Source organism: Hyaena hyaena, unplaced genomic scaffold, assembly GCF_003009895.1.
Source record: "Hyaena hyaena isolate Hyena2069 unplaced genomic scaffold, ASM300989v1 scaffold_18, whole genome shotgun sequence".
In the NCBI taxonomy this organism is placed as follows: Eukaryota; Metazoa; Chordata; class Mammalia; order Carnivora; family Hyaenidae; genus Hyaena; species Hyaena hyaena.
This window is the reverse complement of record NW_024080649.1, coordinates 2715330-2733971: the sequence shown is the minus strand read 5'-3', so window position 1 is coordinate 2733971 and position 18642 is coordinate 2715330. Positions and strand designations below refer to the sequence as shown.

Below are 18642 nucleotides of genomic sequence, written 5' to 3'. Positions count from 1 at the left end.
TTGCACAAAAATGGTGTCAAGAACTCGATACAGCAAAATTCTATCATGAATAAAGCCTGTGGGTCTGACAAAACAAACACTCTTCTAATGGCTTCACTGACAGTTAAATACTGATACGCCAGCCACCGATGAGCACTGTGGATGCCAGGAAGTGAATTATTAATGTAAACTCTCTCTATAAACCCAACTGGGAATGAGTTTCCATTAAAATCAAGAGGCAAATTAATTTAGGGGTCACTCATTCTTAGCACACATATGGATACATATACTTTCTTCCCGTACTGGCCACACACTCGGGAGAAATCCAACCAAACCCATTTGGAGGAGGAAAAAAGTTTCATCTCATGGATTGAATTCACAGCTAGAGAGGAAACATTTTAAATGAGATCCTTTAGTAATTCGGTATGAACAGTGAAATGAGTCAGGGAGACAAGCTGCTAAAGTCCAGGCTACACAGGAAAGATGAGTGTGTTCCCATCAGCTCACCTGGAGCCTGCCCTCACCAGGACTCCAAGCTGCAATCTAAAAACTTGGGCTCTGCTTCTGCTTCAGCAGTGAGGGTGTAGTTTGCCTACTATTTCAGAGGAAATAAGGACTCCTATTAAAGATATAAACAATATAACTTTCCTACTGCAAAATAAAATTTGTGCCGATGGACTCACCTGCACGGATCTGCCGACGGAAAAGGTCTGAGGCCTCCTGTGGTGAAACGGGAGCAGAAAAAACCAAAAAGGTAGGGAAACTGCATACAGTAAGAAACTGACTTACTTCAGTAGCTTTCTGGCTGAGACCCCGAAACAGCAGCACAATCACTTGGATGGCAGCTCTGCGCACTTGAACTTCGTGGTCTGTTTTAGCCACAGCAATCAGGCAAGCTGTTACCTAGGAGGGCAAGAAGAAAAGTCAATAAAATTCAGGGTTGCCCAATTACCTAAAGCTTTTCAACTATGTTCCACTTTCTACACATTCACCACAAACAATGTGGTGTAGAGAGAGGTGGATAGTTTCCTTATGCTCAATAAAGAGAGAGAGAGAGAGATCTAGTGAGAGAGAGAGATTTAGTCTAGCTTTTCCAGAAAAGGGCAAAATCTGGTTTGGAATTCAGAAGGAAAATTAGGGAGTCAGAAGGGATATGTGTATAAAACAAAGGGATGGTCAAGTATTTCCTCAAAAGTGGGAGGAAACGTTACTTGTGCCCCTTTGGGGATGCTAAATTAAAGGAAGGAAAGATGGTCCAAAACACAGTGGCTTCTAGGGAATGGGACTATGGGGATTTAGCTAAGTAGGCTTCAGAGTTCAAGGCCCAGCATGAATAGGAATGCGCCGCTAATGAAAAATTATAGCCCAGGGACAGAAATACATAAATATTCTAACGATCTTCTTCCGCATGTCTGGGGTGTCCTGGTCCTGCAAATCTAGCATACCCCACCATGTGAGCCACCCAGGGCCAATTTCAGAGTCTCCCCGGACTTCTTCATGTGTATAATAGGTCTTTCAGTGCTCATTTACTTTAAAAGAGCTCTATAACAGAAAAGAGTATAGATTACTAGCACAACATGGTGCCAGATATATAGCTAATAATTATATGCCATAAAATAAGAACGTTTCTAGACCCTGTTACTACCCTGCCCCCATCCCACTCCTAAGAACAAAAATATTTTAAAACCTCAATAAAGAGATATTACTAAAAACAATGGCAAAAAACCTTTCTGAGGCATTCATGCAAGATTTAAAAATTAAAAACAAAGATTTTGAAAGTGTGACCAATGGAACAACAATCTGAAGGTAAGTCTCAATTCTTCAACTGGCTTCTCACATACTTCGTTTATTGAATGAGTGTATTTCTTGGCCAACCATGGAAGGATTTCTAACCATGATAAAAAAAAAAAATAGCCAGATTGTGTATTTGGAAACATGTATAAATACATATTATGTTTAAAGAATGGTCTTTAAAAAGGTTTTAAAAAAGAATACAGGCACGAACAAGGAAATAGGCTTGTGCAGAAATTTTAACTATGCAGGTTGTATTTTTCACAGCTTTCAAACAGTTGGGCATAGTTCAAAGTGTCTAATTAATCAGTGATGGCAGAGAGATTAGAAGAAGTAGCTCGTTCTTAAATATAATTGCATCTGTGATGTACTGGCACTTAATCAAGTTGTACATCTATTAGACAAACTTGCATCTTGCAAGTGAAGGGAAATCCCAGGAAATCTCAACTCTTTGGGGGCTGTGTTTCAGTAAGATCCAGCAAGCTATTTCTGCTTTCGACCTGGGACACCCTGACCCAAGGCCATCAGTGGCTTCTATGCCCGTGGCATTAACGGTAGAAGCAATTCAGTCTTAGCAGGAATTCCTTGGGTAACCTCCAAACAGGTAACAATATAATAGCTACCTCCACTTGCAGGCTTAGTATTTACAAGGTAAGAGCTGAAATCAGAGAGACAAGTTAGAGCTAGGTCTGAGTCCTTCCTGACACAAAGAGGTTTAGCCTATTCAGTCTAGTTAAAGTACAAAAACCAGCCTGGAGCCACATAATGTGCAGATGCTCCCAAGCCTTTTGCCTGTCTCCCTCTGGGTTTAGTTTGGGGCCCACATTTCCACATTTGGTGGACCAAGACTTCCTGGACTCTGGCTTGGCCACCTCTGTGCTCCCACACTACACTGAGCACGTTGTGCCTCAGCTCCCAGTGAGTCCAGCTCTGGCTGTCAGATATTAATCCCACAATCAGGAGAGGCATAAGAATTCTGGCTGGAAAAGGGCTTGCCCTATAAGGCCAGTGGTGTAATCCTTGTGCCACTTTAAGGCATGGCTGAGAGAAGAGCTGGTTATTGCAAGCTTTGGTGACATCAGTTGGAATGGGCTCCTGCTTGCTATAGACTGTTATTTATGCACTGGAAAGGACCCAGTCCATCTGCAACCAGCCATCGAGGATGATCAGGAAGAGGCCCATAAAAGGAAGTGTGTTTATGAACCTTCCTCAACATCTCTGTCACAAAGACCAAATCCTATGAAACATACGATGGTCAATTATGCAAAATGTTGTTTTTTTTTTTATAAGTTTATTTATTTTTGAAAGAGAGAGAATTTGAACAGGGGAGGTGCAGAGAGAGGGAGACACAGAATTCAAAGCAAGCTCCAGGCTCTGAGCTGTCAGCACAGAGCCCAACACGGGGCTGGAACTCATGAACCGCAAAGTCATGACCTGAGCAGAAGTCGGATGTTTAACTGACTGAGCCACCCCGACGCCCTTTGCAAAATGTTTTTAAAGCATCGGAATTTTAATAAGGTCTTGCAGATACCATCTAGAGACGGGAACAGCCTTCTGTTCAGGTCATGGTCCCATAACGAACTTGTAATGTTGCTCTCCTGCAGGCCACAGAGGCAGACCCCTTGTCAAACCCTAGAAGCAGGGAGGATGCATGGCCACTATCTTCCATCTACCCAGTCGGAACAGGTCACTCCCATACTTAGACTCTCTCACCTTCAACCCCAAGGACACACTTAACATTGCTTTTCACCTCTAAAAAGCTTGGAAAATAGATAGATGATGTAAGGTCTTTACTTATTTATGAATTGGTGTGATATTTCTATTCTGTTCTGTTCCTAAATCCTCCCAGAGGACGAAACCCATCCTATGTGATCTTCATGTTGCCTGCCGTCAGGGTCAGTGTATCTATTCTAGTAAACCACACTGTGGAAGGCTCTCTTGTCGTCACTGCCTAAAACACATACCTCATATCCATTCTGAGAATCTTGCAAAGAGGAAGACGATGATTCCTCTGCAGACACTATAAGTCAGTTTAAGCAATTTAACACTTGATGGGAACCAACAGGAATAAGGAAAAACATCACTTCCCAAATAGCTGACACATACCAAGCATACTCAGAACTACATCAATAAAGATAATACAAATGACAAGATTGCCAAAAACCAACTTTGGAAAATTCCAGGAGAGAAGGTACCAGAGTTGAGATATGTATCTAGAAAGCAGGACTTCAATTTTTGAATTGCATTTTCATCCCTTTTCTTAATACTTTCTTTGGTAAAATTTCAGTTGGTCTACTTACTTAGGTGAAACTAGACCATCTACCCTTCTACTTCATCAACTAAGAAACCTAAGAATAAAGGCGGTACAGTCTCCAATTCACACGTGCTCAGCTTGCGCACTTAACCTGCCATGAAGGAGAACCATGGTGAGTCTGTTAGCTTCTGGAGGGTCTCCTAGGATGTGCACTCCAGTCCTCATCTCCTGGGCCCACGCAGCCTCAATGTGTACTTAGGGAACTGCATCAGTCATGGCGAAACTGGTAATCCAGTCGGATCATTCACTGGGATCAGACCTGGAAAGCTCAGGGTTATGAAATTCTGGGCACCACATTAAAAGTGGATTTCCCTATGGACTTCTCACCTAGGGCACATTTTACTTGCTGTACTGAGGATGGGCCTCTCGCTGTGGTTCCCTTCCATCATGTTTACTTTCCAGGGAGAGCGATAAGGTGAAAATGCCTATCAAGTTTTGATTTCAAGCACCACAGCTCTTAACAAGAATAAGGAGAATTAGGGAGAAATAACAATGCTCTCCAAACAGGTTAAATCTTGACATCAAGAGAGAGGAAAAACCTGAATTTCCAGCACAGGGACTGAAGGGGTTGATCCTATCTTTTATATTCCTTCCCTACCAGCAAATACCATCAAGAATAGACAGTGCCCAAATCTGGACCACCCAACAGGTAGGACAGCTTTCTTCAGATGCCCAATAGTTACAGCTACAGCCCTCCCAGGTCAGATCATGTTAGAAGAGATGATGGTGGTTTGTTCAATTTTATACCAAAACAGATTGCACCCCTCCTCTTCTCTGCTGCCTGACACTTGATCAATGTAAACTTCTTGCTGCCCTGGTAAGTCTGAGGGTCCCAGCTGTGTGTTCCCTCAGCACCTTTTGCTTATATCTGTCATATCGCTCTAGTCCAGTGTCTATTCATTCTTCTGTGTTTCCCATTCTACTGAGATTTCCTTGGGAGAAGAGACCGTGTGCTTCATCTCTATGCTCCAGTATACTTGGAACATGACAAATGCTCACAGAGAATTCCTTCAGTTTGCAGCCAAAGGCCGGTCTCCCCCAAGTTCCTCCTCCACCAGAACATACTACAAAAGAGTTAAGAGCTTTCATGGGACACTTAAGGAACTGTCACAGGGAATGACATAGTAATTTAAAAAAATAAGATCATTTCATTCTGCTGCTTTGGTTTCCCAACTCACTCAATGTAAAAGCCAAACTCCTTATGAGGCCCCATCAAGACTGCCATCACCTCTCTGACACACTGGCCTTGCTATTCAGTGCTATATGAAGCATGCACCTGCCCCAGGGCCTTTGTACTTGTTGCTCCCTGCACCTAGAATGCTCTCTTCCCAGTATCTGTCTCAACCAGCCCCTTCCTTCCTTCAGGTCTTACCTCAGGTGTTACTCATCAGTGAAGCTTTTCCTGTTCATCCAAGTTCACATACAATAACAAGTTCCCTTTATGCCCCTTCCCTTTCTAGATTCACTTCCTTAGCACTTACTCCATCTGACGCAGTCTATATTTATTTACTTCCTTACTTATTTGTGACCCACCTCCCCTTTCTAGAACATCAGCCACATAAGGAAAGGAACTTTGTTGTGTTCACAGCTGGATCCCCACCATCTAGCACACAGCTTGGTTGCAGTCCCTATAAATGTCATAGAGTAAGTGCTCAATAAACAGCTGTTGAAGGTATCAACAAATAAGTGAAGAACTACTTCAGAACCATGCCCAATATCCCCCTTTTCCCATGAGAATGGACAAGAGCGGTCTGACTATAGGAGGGCTCAATGGCTAAGATACTAAGGCTGTCAGGTGTCCAATCATGTTCACACTTGTAGTCCACCCAAGGCAGCTGTTTGGCACTGACGACATGGTAAGCGTGGGATGCTACATAAGAAGGAACATCTAAAAAGAAGAGACAGAAATTATGTGGGATAGAAACACCTGGTTTTTCAAATCAGAGGGAATACATTGCCTTCTGAAGTTTCGTTGCCAAAAGCAAGTGCTATTAAGACAGAACTACATGACCCTTCCTGTCAGTAGCTCTACTTGTATGGCAATTCTCTTCCTTTTTAAGCACAAAAGCAATTTTTTTTTTTTTTTTTTTTTTTGCACAGAAGTATTATAAGTGAACTGAAAACATTTATTGGGAGACGATATAGAGTCTGGTTAAGAGCATGGATTCTGAACTGCTTGCCTACATTCAAATCCCAGCCCTCTGCTTCCTATCTGTATGACCTTGGCAACTTATTTAATTTCTCTGTGCCTCAGTTTCCTTTGTGAGTACTGGATCAGTTGATACATGTAAGGTACTCAGAAAAGTATTAAGCACTTCCTATTATTACTATTTTTAAGATTTAAAACAATTACTTATTTTGCAGTGCCTGGGTAGCTCTGTGGGTTGAGTGTCCAACTCTTGATTTTGGCTCAGATCGTGATCTCACAGTTTGTGGGAATGAGCCCTGTGTTGTGCTTTGCGCTCACAGCACAGAGCTTGCTTGGGATTCTCTCTCTCAGTATCTCTCTATCCTTCCCTTGGTCTCATGCTCTTTCTTCCCCTCTCTCAAAATAAAAGTTCACTTACTTTGAGAGAGATACAGAGAGAGAGAGAGAGAGAGAGAGAGAGATGAGAGTGGGGGAGAGGGGGAGAAAGAGAATCTTAAGTAGGTTCCAAGCCATCAGTACAGAGCCTGATGAGGTTCAGGTCCCATGAGCCATAAGATCATGACCTAAGCCAAAACCAAGTCAGATACTTAACTGACTGAGCCACTCAGGCATCCCCCCTCCTTTTTTTTTTTTTTTTTAAAGATTTAAATGTATAATTTATTTATTTCAAGAGAAAGAAAGAGAAAGGAAGTTGTTACTATTTTTAAGACATGTGGGAACCAGTCTTCCCAAATAAGCCTTACCTTCCTTTCATTCAATATTAATCAATAAACACTGCATGCCAAGCATTGTAATGGGTGCTAGGGGGTAGGCAAAGGTAAATAAAGATGGACTCTGCCCTTGTCGTGTTCACAATTCATTAGTGATCATAAACACACCTGGGGTTGATGTTTCAGGAAGCCCAGATCTCGAGAAGTGGGGCAGGGTCACTGGACAAGGGGCTGGCCAGGCAGGTACCCCCACAGCGGCAGCTCTTCACATGGATTTTAAGGGCTCTCTTCTGTGTTAGCACTCATGGTAAATGAACAGCGTACTACCTATTCACACTTCATTTCTGAAGGTTTAATAAGCAATCCTAGATTCTTGCTATGAGCCAGGAAGTTGTAAAGCTATAATGTAGCCTTATAATGTAGCCCCCGCCTGCCTCTCTTGCCTCAGTTCTGCCACCAACTAACCTCCCACCCCCATTCCTTCACTCCAGCCTTTAGGATCTTCTTACAGTTTTTCAAATACGCTAGACTGTCTCATACCACAGTGCCTCTGCACTGCTGTTCTTTCTGCTGAAGTGCCTTCTTGGGCTACCCAATTTCTACTTGTTCTAAAGATTTAGGTCCAAGCATCTCTTCCTCTAGCACATCTTTGTCAACACTCAAACCTGACTGATGGGGTCCTAAAATATGCTCGTCCAGTACTTATCACGAAAGACTACAATTGTGGTCATTGATGTCTATGTCTTCCACCAGGTTACCCGTGCCTAGAAGGCAAGGTGGTATCTTGTAGGCTTTTGTAACCTTGGTCTCTAATAAAGGGCCTGGCACATTGCAGGTGTTTGGTAAATGTATGACTGGTAACATCTGAAGGATGTTGGCTACCCCTGTCCTCATTTCCTTCCTGCATGCTCATGACTGTCATCATTAGCCTCCTTCAAATCACCAAAATGCTCCTTAAAGAAAAATCTCAGTACAAAAAAACACAAAAAACAAAACAAAACAAAAAACTCAAGCAAAATCTTTATTCAAATGTCACCTTCTCAATGAGCTTCGAACCTTGAAACCCTGTTTAACACTACAACCTCCCCTCCACCCAACACTACAATGCTGGCCACCCTTATCCTCCTCTGCTTTTTCTTATTTTCCACATATACATTATCTCTAGATCTTTGTAACAATCCTTCATCGTAGGCATTTTAATCCTTCCCAGTTTTTAGTAATCTCTATCCCCAACATGGAGCTTGAACTCACGACCCTGAGATCAAGAGTTGCATTCTCTACTGACTGAGCCAGCCAGGCGCCTCTTTAATCCTATTTTCTAAGTCAGACACTGAGTTCAGAGTCTAAGTCGTGTGTGCTCAAATGAATGCAGGTAAGTAGGTGGAGGAGCTAGGCCCTCACTGATTCCCATCCCCAAGTGCACTTGGAAACGTCATTCTCTTTCAACAGGTCAGGTGGCTCTCCAGAGAGATATAAAAACCTGCTTTAGTTCAGTTTTTCAAACAACCAAACCAAGAAATTTCTCTAACACCCTGATAGGAAATCATATGCCACCAGCATGCTACTGTTTCCGTAAGAGAGAAAAAGGGAAGAGTCTAGGGACTCGTAAAGAAACTTGGTCTCAGGTTTTTGGTTCAGAGAAGACCATTATGTTCAGGTATTGTTTGGGGTCATTGGTTTTAGAAAATGTATGGGAACATGTCAAACCTGAGCTGATCCACTTGGGATCCAGGGTCAATTTTTATTCCATTCACAGCTATGTTTTAAAAATTTTTGTGATGCTTGCACAACACTGCAAAATATACTAAGTGCAGTTGAATTGTACCCTTTAAATAGGTGACTTATATGGTATGTGACTTCCATCTCAATAAAGATGTTAGTAAAAATAATAATGTTTGGGTTTGGTTCATATCACAGCTTATGGCTTGGTTTGGGTTGAGTCATATGAAGATACCAAATAACTAGGGAAAAATGTAGGAACTGCTTCCATATTTGACCCAGAGAAGTTATAATAGGCTGAAATCTTTAGACAACATAAGCAAAATAGACCCGCAAATGCCTTCTCTTGTGTTACAAGTTCATATACTAAAGGACAAGAGATTCGTTCTTTGGATGAGTGACATCCCAAACCACCGAAGATCAGGTTTCTAATGGTTCACATACAGTAGAGCCCTCTAAGGTTTTAAGCTGGTAATAATCATTATTTCTAAATTTTAAAAAATAGACACATAAATGGGTGGCAGGGACTAAGGAGGGCACTTGTGATGAGCACCGGGTGTTGTATGGTAAGTGTCAAGTTGCTAAATTCTGCACCTGAAATGAATATTACACTATTTGTTAACTAACTGGAATTCAAATACAAACTTTAAAAAAAAAGAGAAAAAATATATAAAAAATTGGGCATAGAGGTATGTTCCTCATGGAAGAGTTAAAGGAGAGGAAGTGACTGATGCATAGCTTTTTTAAAAACCCTAAGTTGGAAAAAAAAATCCGAAATTGGAATTTAAGGGCATGAGTAGTAAGTTTCATTCATTACTATCAATGAAACAAAGCCTACAAAGCCCAGGAATCAGGAAAAGCCATAAATTCAAGTGTATGTGTACATCCACAGGTATATTTCTCTGCTTACTGATAAGACACAATCATGACATCAAAGAAAATTCCTTCTCACTAGGAACTTCTTAAGATTTGTTGTCAACATGGTCTGAAGAAAGAAGCTAGTATTACAGTTTGGAAGTTTTTGTTCTAGTGAAGTTATGTGCTCTATATAAGAGATCTGGTCTCTCATAAATAAAAAGGTAATATACACTTTTTAAAATTTATATATTTATAATTTACAAGCTATTGTCTTCCAAATAAAGATTTAACACAGTCAAGTGCATTGGTAATAAAAAGACTCCTGGCCACATGTTAACTTATCTTTTTCTGTCCAGCATTATCTTTAAATAGCAGAGTGCCTAGCACATAGTAGGAAGTCAAGATACATATTAATATATTGATGACTAAATAAATGTGAGGGCAAAGATAAAATTTAAGGAGCTAGAGGAAGATGTTCGTAGAGGACAACAGCAAGATGCACATTTCATTAACTCAGAAACTCTGAAACCAGGAGGAGGGTCCAGTGTCAACATCCTACACGGCTGCCCATTCATCCTTTACCTACTATATACCAGTTACTAGGTGTAAAGTGGTAAACAAAACATGGAACTTAATTAGTCTTTTCTGGTAAATAATCTCGTCCCCCTAAATACAGGGCACCTCTGACCAAAGAGGGCCAATTGGAATATATACCTGGGATCTCTTTGTGAACAGAGACGAGCTCACAGATGGCCCAGAGACCCAGGGTAGAGTTCTGTCTGCTCTTCCTTGAAGTCTCTTCAACTATGGTAGCTATCTTGGAATTGTTATAATCTTTTTTTTTTCTAAGTAACATCTTTTTTCCCCATTTTTTTAAATGTTTGTTTATTATTGAGACAGAGTGAAACAGAGCATGAGTGACAGAAGGGCAGAGAGAGAGGGAGACACAGAATCCGAAGCAGGCTCCAGGTTCTGAGCTGTCAGCACAGAGCCCGATGCGGGGCTCGAACTCACAAATGATGATATCATGACCTTAACCGAAGTTGGATGCTTAACTGACTGAGCCACCCAGGCGCCCCTACTTCTTCCTTTTTTTAAGTTTATTTATTTTGAAAGAGAGAGAGAAAGCATGCACGTGGGAGGGACAGAGAGAAAGGAAAAGAGAGAGAGAGAATCCCAAGCTGTCAGCACAGAGCCCAGTGCAGGACCCGAACCCATGAACCATGAGATCTTGACCTGAGCAGAAACCAAGAGCTGGATGCTTAACTGACTGACCCACCCAGGCACCCCTCAACCCTCTTTAAATACATAAGGTAAGTTAAGGTGACTTCTTGTCACTTGCAAGACAAAATTCTTATGAATATAACTTCCAATATATATATAAGACTAGTGAGGTTGAGGTAGGTTCAATGATTTACCTGATTTGGAAAACAAAAACAAAAACAAAAACAACACAGATCTGACTCTCAATCCCAAGCTATAGCACACGTCCAAGTAAAAAGAAGCATCAGAAAAACAACCAACACACGGTACCTCATGAACCACAGAGCCCAGCAGGAAGTCCAGCCTCCGGCACAATTCTCCAAGGTTAGATAAGCTGCTGGCCCTGTGAGCACTATCTCGATCTCTTGCTCCCCTCAGGAATGTGTGGATCAAAGGTTCTCTGTACTTTGAGACCATGTCCCCTATAGGTAAAAAAAAAAAAAATCAAAATCGTTATAAAATTTTCAGGTTCTTAAAGAAGGAATAATGATACTATCATGGTGTATTGTATGGTGTTTTATACTTTGCAAAGTACTTGCATCACCAAACATTAGAGATCATGCACTGAAAGAATATTTAATATCATGTTGGAAGAAAACTAATGATTAGCCCATTAATAATAATTTGACCATCAGACTGAGTAACAATGCGGTCACTGTTGACCCCAATGAGAACAGTTTTGATGGACTGGTAGGGGTAAGAGCACAAGAGAAGTGGGTTTTTTTAAGTTAATTTATTTAAATTCAAGTTAGTTAACATACAGTGTAGTATTGGTTTCTGGAGGAGAACCCAGGAATTTATCACTTACATAGAGTACCCAGTGCTCACCCCACCAAGTGCCCTTCTTAATGCCCATCACCCATTTAGCTCATCCCCCCCTTCCCTCCAGCAACCCTCATTTTGTTCTCTTGATTTTAGAGTCTCTTACGATTTGCCTCCCTCTCTGTTTTTGTCTTATTTTTCATTCCCTTTCCTTATGTTCAACTATTGTTTCTTAAGTTCTACATATGAGTGAAATCATGTATTTGTCTTTCTCTGACTTATTTCACTAAGCATAATACACTCTAGTTCCATCCATGTTATTGCAAATGGCAAGATTTCATTCTTTTTAAAAAATATTTTAAAAAAAATTTTTAATGTTTTATTTATTTCTGAGAGAGAGAGAGCGTAAGCAGGGGAGGTTCAGAGAGAGAGGGAGACACAGAACCTGAAACAGCTCCAGGCTCCGAGCTGGCTGTCAGCACAGAGCCTGATGCCGGGCTCGAACCCACGAACCGTGAGATCATGACCTGAGGTGAAGTTGGACACTTAACTGACTGAGCCACCCAGGCGTCCCTAAAAAATACTCTTAAAATACTTTAAAAAAATTTTTTTTATACTTTATTTATTTTTGAGACAGAGAGAAACAGAGCATGAGTGGGGGAGGGGCAGAGAGAGAGGGAGACACAGAATCCAAAACAGGCTCCAGGCTCTGAGCTGTCAGCACAGAGCCTGATGCCGGGCTCGAACCCATGAACCGTGAGATCTGACCTGAGCTGAAGTCGGATGCTTAACTGACTGAGCCACCCAGGTCCCCCTTAAAATACTTTTTAAAAAGTTCTTTTTAAAAAATATTTATACACTTTTGAGAGAGATACTATGAACAGGGGAGAGGCAGAAAGAGAAGTAAGTAACATTTACTTCTTTTGTTTGGCTCAACTGTTTTTTTTTTTTTTTTTTTTTACAAATAGTTTATTGTCAAATTAGTTTCCACATAACACCCAGTGCTCATCTCCACAAGTGCCCTCCTCCATGCCCATCCCTCCTCCCCCCCACATCCATCAGTCCTCAGTTTTTGTCAGCATTCAAGAGTCTCTCATGGTTTGCCTCTCTCCCTTTCCCCCACCATTTCCGCCCTTCTTCTCCCGGTTGGTCCTCTGTTAAGTTCCTCCTAGTCCTCCTATACGTGCACACATATGATATTTGTCCTTCTCTGCCTGACTTATTTCACTCAGCATAACACCCTCAAGGTCCTTCCATGTTGCTACACATGGCCAGATTTCATTGTTTCTCATTGCCATGTAGTATTCCATGGTTTAGATAAACCACATCTTCTTGATCCATTCATCTGTTGATGGACATTTAGGCTCTTTCCATGTTTTAGCTATTGTGGAGAGTGCTGCTATGAACATTGGGGTACATGTGCTCCTATGGCTCAGCATTTCTGTATCCCTTGGGTAAATTCCTAGCAGTGCTATTGCTGGGTCATAGGGGAGTTCTATAAAAATATGGAACGCTTCACGAATTTGCGTGTCATCCTTGCGCAGGGGCCATGCTAATCTTCTCTGTATCGTTCCAATTTTAGTATATGTGCTGCCGAAGCGAGCACTTGGCTCAACTGTTTTTAAGTAACATTTACTTCTTTTGTTTTGGGCCACCCAGGTGCCCCAAGATTTCATTCTTTTGATCACCAAGTAATATTTCATTGTACCATCTCTTTATCCACTCATCAGTGGATGGATATATGGGTTCTTTCCATAATTTGGCTATTGTTTATAGCACTGCTGTAAACACTGGGGTGCATGTGCCTCTTCAAATCAGCATTTTTGTATCCTTTGGATAAATACCTGTAGTACAATTGCTGGGTTGTAGGGTAGTTCTATTTTTAATTTTTTGAGGAACCTCCATACTGTTTTCCAGAGAGGCTGCACCAGTTTGCATTCCCACCAGCAGTGCCAAAGAGATTCTCTTTCTCTGCATCGTTGCTAACATCTGTTGTTGTCTCAGTTGTTAATGTTAGCTATTCTGACAGGTGTGAGGTGGTATCTCATTATGGTTTTAATTTGTATTTCCCTGATGATGAGTGATGTTTAGCATTTTTTCACGTGTCTGTTGGGCATCTGGATGTCTTCTTTGGAGAAGAGTCTATTCATGTCTTTTGCCCATTTCTACACTGGATTATTTGTTTTTTGGGTGTTGAGTTTGAGAACTTCTTTATCCTATATGTTATTTGCAAATCTTCTCTCATTCCATCAGTTGCCTTTTAGTTTTGTTGACTGTTTCCTTTGCTGTACAGAAGTGTTTTAAGTTTATTTATTTATTTTGAAAGGGGGGGGGGTAACGGGCAGAGAGATTGAGAGAGAGAGAATCCAAGCAGGCTTTACACTGTCAGCACAGAGCCCAACATGGGGCTTGAACTCACAAACCATGAGATCATGACCTGAGCCAAAACCAAGAGCCAGATGCTTAAGTGACTGAGCCATCCAGGTGCCGCTGTGCAGAAGCTTTTTTATCTTGATGAGTTCCTAATATTTCATTTTTGCTTTTATTTCCCTTGCCTCTGGAGACATATCTAGCAAGAAGTTGCTATGGTTGAGGTCAAAGAGGTTGCTGTCTATTTTTTTTCCTGTAGGGTTTTGATGGTTTCCTGTCTCACATTTAGGTCTTTCATCCATTTTGAATTTATTTTTATGTATGGTGTAAGAATGTGGTCCAGTTTCATTCTTTTGCATGCTGTTGTCCAGTTCTCCCAGCACCATTTACTAAAGAGATTCTTTTTTCCATTGGATAGTCTTTCCTACTTTGTTGAAGATTAGTTGGCCATATATTTGTGGGTCCATTTCTTTCTTTTTTTTTTTTTAATTTTTTTTTTAATGTTTCATTTATTTCTAGGAGAGAGAGAGAGAGAGAGACAGCGTGAGCAGGGGAGGGTCAGAGAGAGAGAGAGTCACAGACTGAAACAGGCTCCAGGCTCCAAGCTGGCAGTCAGCATAGAGCCCAATGCGGGGCTCGAACCCACGAACTGCGAGATCATGACCTAAGCGACAGTCAGATGCTTAACCGACTAAGCCACCCAGGCACCCCGTTGTGGGTCCATTTCTGGGTTCTGTATGCTATTCCTAGAAGTGGGTTTAAGACAGTATAGTAGAACCAGAGACAGAAAGATGACTTAAGGAGTTTTTCAGCAAAGCAAATCAAAGAAATGGGGTGGCGGCTGGTCAAGGTAGAGGTGTGTGTCAAGAGAAGCTTTTGTTTTATTTGAAAAGAAGAGAAATAGCATGTTAAGACATTCAGAATTGACATTTTATATGTGGAAACAACTTCTTCCTCCACAGGTATACCAAGAGCTAAAGTTGTTTTGGCTTGATCTAGGTTCTGAGGCTCTAGTTCTAGAACTCAAGTATAATCCTCCACTTTTAGCCTTTTTTTTTTTTTTTGATGTTTTGTTTATTTTTGAGAGAGAGAGAGACAGCATGAGCAGGGCAGGGGCAGAGAGAGAGGAGACACAGAATCTGAAGCATAGACTTTTTTTAAAAAAAAAATTATTTATTTTTGAGAGAGACAGAGAGTGAGTGAGGAAGGGGCAGAGAGAGAGGAAGACACAGAATCTGAAGCAGGCTCCAGACTCTGAAATGCCAGGGCCCGATATGGGGCTCAAACACACACATGGCGAGATCATGACCTGAGCCAAAGTCAGACAGTTAACCGACTGAGCCACCTAGACGCCCCAAGCCTTTTGGTAGTCCTGTTACATGACATCTATCTAGAAGGTGACAAAATGGTTTCCAAAACATTGCTTAAATTCACCTATTCTTAATCACCAAAATGATAAATCATAAAAAAATCACCAACTTCTATCAGGCTTACCTCAAATGCTACTTCCTTTGTGAAAACTTCTTCAGTCAGCCTTAATTAGTCCTCCTAGGAAGTTCTACAGTTCTTTGAACTTATATCACATGTGTCACTAATGCCTTGATTCCTAGAGGTTTTCAGCATCTATTTCTCCCATTAGACTAAATCTCTTGAAGGCAGAACTTCCTTTCCATCAGTTCTCAGTAATCTTTGTATGTGTGAAGTACTCAACAAATGCTAATGTTGAATTGAGTTCATTAATTTATTCAAAAAAACAAAATTAGGTGCTAGGTATCATGCTAATGTTACAGGGATAAAAAACATAGACATAAACTCTACCCTTTAGGAAGCCCAAAGTTTAGGAGCTGAGTACAAACAGATAAGTACCAACAATTACAGTGCTGTGGTAAATGTCATCACAGAGTGAAGCAGAGGTTGCTTGGAGACCCTAATTTTACTAATCTCAGTCACCTGGAAGGGGGAGGAAGTGACTGTTTTGATTTCGTTTTCCCTCAAGGTCAGGAACATGATACATTTTTCATACAGTATGAGATAAAGATGAAGGAGAAATTTCTCTAAAAGTCTCCCAGTTCCTAATATACTATCGGCAGTCAAAAGACTCATGCCGTGCCCAGTCAACATGACTGTACATTGCAGAAACTGAGTTAGCAGTAACTCAGCCACAGCCTGTTTTCAGAATAGAGGGACGTTGTGCCTACTCTAAGACCTAGTGTTTGCATTTCTGAATACCAGTCCTGAAGAGGGAGTCACATATATGCACAAGGATATCTGACTATAGAATTGTAATAGTGAAAAATGAGAATGTAATGTTAATTAATATGGAAATGGTTAAGTAAACATATATATTATGGAATATTATACAGTCATTAAAAAGAAAATGACAGAATTACATGCACTAATATAGAAAGGTCCCTTAAGACACTGTTAAAGCAAAAGGAACTAACAGAACCAGTATTGTATGTAAAAATGCACAGATGCAACTTATCTCACTATCAACAAACCAAACTTACAGATTTAAATATGCATATGGAATATACACATGTATAGAAAAATGACAGAAAGGATATACTAAAAGAGAAGATTTAAATAACTTGTCCATAGAGCAAATACACCCAAGATCAAAGTTAGGTAGTTTGACACTTAACTCCTATAACATACTGATTGTATCTGAGATGTTTCCAACTAAGAGGAAAACCTATGTTTCTACTTTTGCTGTAGTAACTTTTCCTTTCTGGTTTTAGGAAGGAACCTGCTTGTTCTGTAGGTGAGAATAGATCCAGAGTTAGGAGATGTGTGTTCTAGTTTTGGCCCTGGCTGCCAACTAGCAGTGTGACTTTGGGCAATTTGGTTCACTTCTCTGGACCAACTAGAGATAAGCCGATTAGACAAGATGTTTCTCGGATCCCTTCCAGTTGTAAGAATCTATGAGTTGATGAGTCACCTTTGGTATAATCAAGGGAAATTCTGGAAAAGGAAGAAGCTCACATTTATCATCCTTGGAGGGAGGCTGTTGCTGTTAAAGGAATGAAGTTTCCTTGTTGGGAAGGAAGGCACAGGGAAATAAAAGAAGTTTGGAAATCCATAAGGAGGGGAAAGGTGAGAGCAGATGGCAAACAAGTGAATGTTTACTAATGTAGGGATTTAAAGTGAAAAATGAATGGTAAAGAAAAGGTAATATGTGCTAGGCACTATACTAGGCCTGGGGACCCAATCATAAACAAGAAAGACACAGTCCTTTCCCTCATGGCATTCAAAGCCTGATGGGGGAAGAGGGGGAAAAAAACGACCAAGCAACAATGGAATGAGATGTGCCCAACATGGTGACAGAGAAAGATACTTTTATGAGTAATGTTTTGATCTGGTTCCTATTTCTATTAATAACAGCTCCAGTATTCTTATTCATCCAGACTCAAAAGCCTGATGTTCTTTTGACTTTTCCCTGTTACTCTTTAGTCAGTCTGTGCATTTATTATTATCCAATCCTTGTTTATTTCCACACAGGATTTGAGGCAACTCATAATAAATAACATTGAAATTGTGTATCACTCAAATAAGTGTTTTTAAAAGCTCTACAGTGAGGGAGTGCAGATATCCCAAGCTAAGGATCGTTACTGCAAATGAACCCATAATTTAGCTTATCAATTCCTGGTGGCTAAGACATAAACAGATGAAATATAATTCTTATTATCCAATTAAGAAAAGGAACATCAATTTGTTAACAGAGAAAAATTTTCAGAAGAACATCAAGAGTATCTCATTCATTCATCCAGCCAATCTTTTAAGTTTAAAAATTTTTTTTGATGACGCTACTCCCAATGTGGGGCTTAAACTCACAGCCCCAAAATCAAGAGTCACATGTTCTACTGACTGAGCCAGCCAGAAGCCCCTCCTCCAACAAATCTTAAATGAGTACCTACAATACGCCAAGTACATTCTCAGTCGAGGTAACAAAACATGAAAAAGAAGGTAAAGGTCCCATCTTCATGAATCCTACTTCTAGGGAGGGAGCAAGACAATAAACAGTAAACACATTTTCCTGCAGCAGAAATGGCTGGGAGGAAAAAATAAGGAAGGTGTGGAAGACACTGAGGGCCAGGGGTGAGGGCTCAGGGGAAAGCTCTCAGAGGAGAGGACCTGAAGGAACAAGTAATGAAGACTTTGGGGTGAAAGTGAAGAGCAAATGGACAGGAGAAGTTTGATATTCAATGTAGATATCATACAGCTGTTTCTTATCCTGACCCATCATAAAAGTCAAGGACATACCATTACATTAACAAAACCACAATTTAACGTTCCATTTACATAAATTCCAGCCCTGCCTGAGTTTCATTACTACTTTCAAAATGAACATCCATTTAACTGCATGCTCCACCAATCCCATCCCCAAGTGCACCTAAGAACCAAGAGGAGCAGTAGGAAGGTGAGCTGCTCAAGAGCCCTGCCTTGTACCCAGTGAGCAGGCCCCAGGCCCACATGCTACTTTCTTTATTTTTTCTTTTTCTATCTTTTTTTTATTTTAAAATATCTCCATATAGTTCTTTTTTTTTTTTTTTAATTTTTACTGTTTATTTATTTTTGAGAGAGAGAGAGTGAGAGCGGGAGAAGGGCAGAGAGAGAGGGAGACAAAGAATCCAAAGTAGGCTCCAGGCTCTGAGCTGTCAGCACAGAGCCCGATATGGGGCTTGAACTCGTGAACTTCCAAGATCATGACCTGAGCTGAAGTCAGA

The 18642-nt window shown here is 40.8% G+C and overlaps 1 protein-coding gene and 1 non-coding gene across 2 annotated transcripts in view; both read right to left on the bottom strand.

Annotated features, from left to right (window-relative positions):
* Nucleotides 1-18642, bottom strand: part of TANGO6 (transport and golgi organization 6 homolog) — a 190271-nt gene that overhangs the window by 36135 nt on the left and 135494 nt on the right. The window contains exons 16-17 of the mRNA XM_039222251.1: nucleotides 11054-11205; nucleotides 769-882 (exon numbers count right to left, since the gene is read on the bottom strand). Coding sequence (XP_039078182.1) covers nucleotides 769-882; nucleotides 11054-11205 — 266 coding nt within the window. The remainder of the gene's footprint in view (nucleotides 1-768; nucleotides 883-11053; nucleotides 11206-18642) is intronic.
* On the bottom strand, nucleotides 13045-13151 carry LOC120225485. Its single transcript, XR_005526820.1, has one exon. It is a non-coding gene; the product is annotated as a U6 spliceosomal RNA (small nuclear RNA).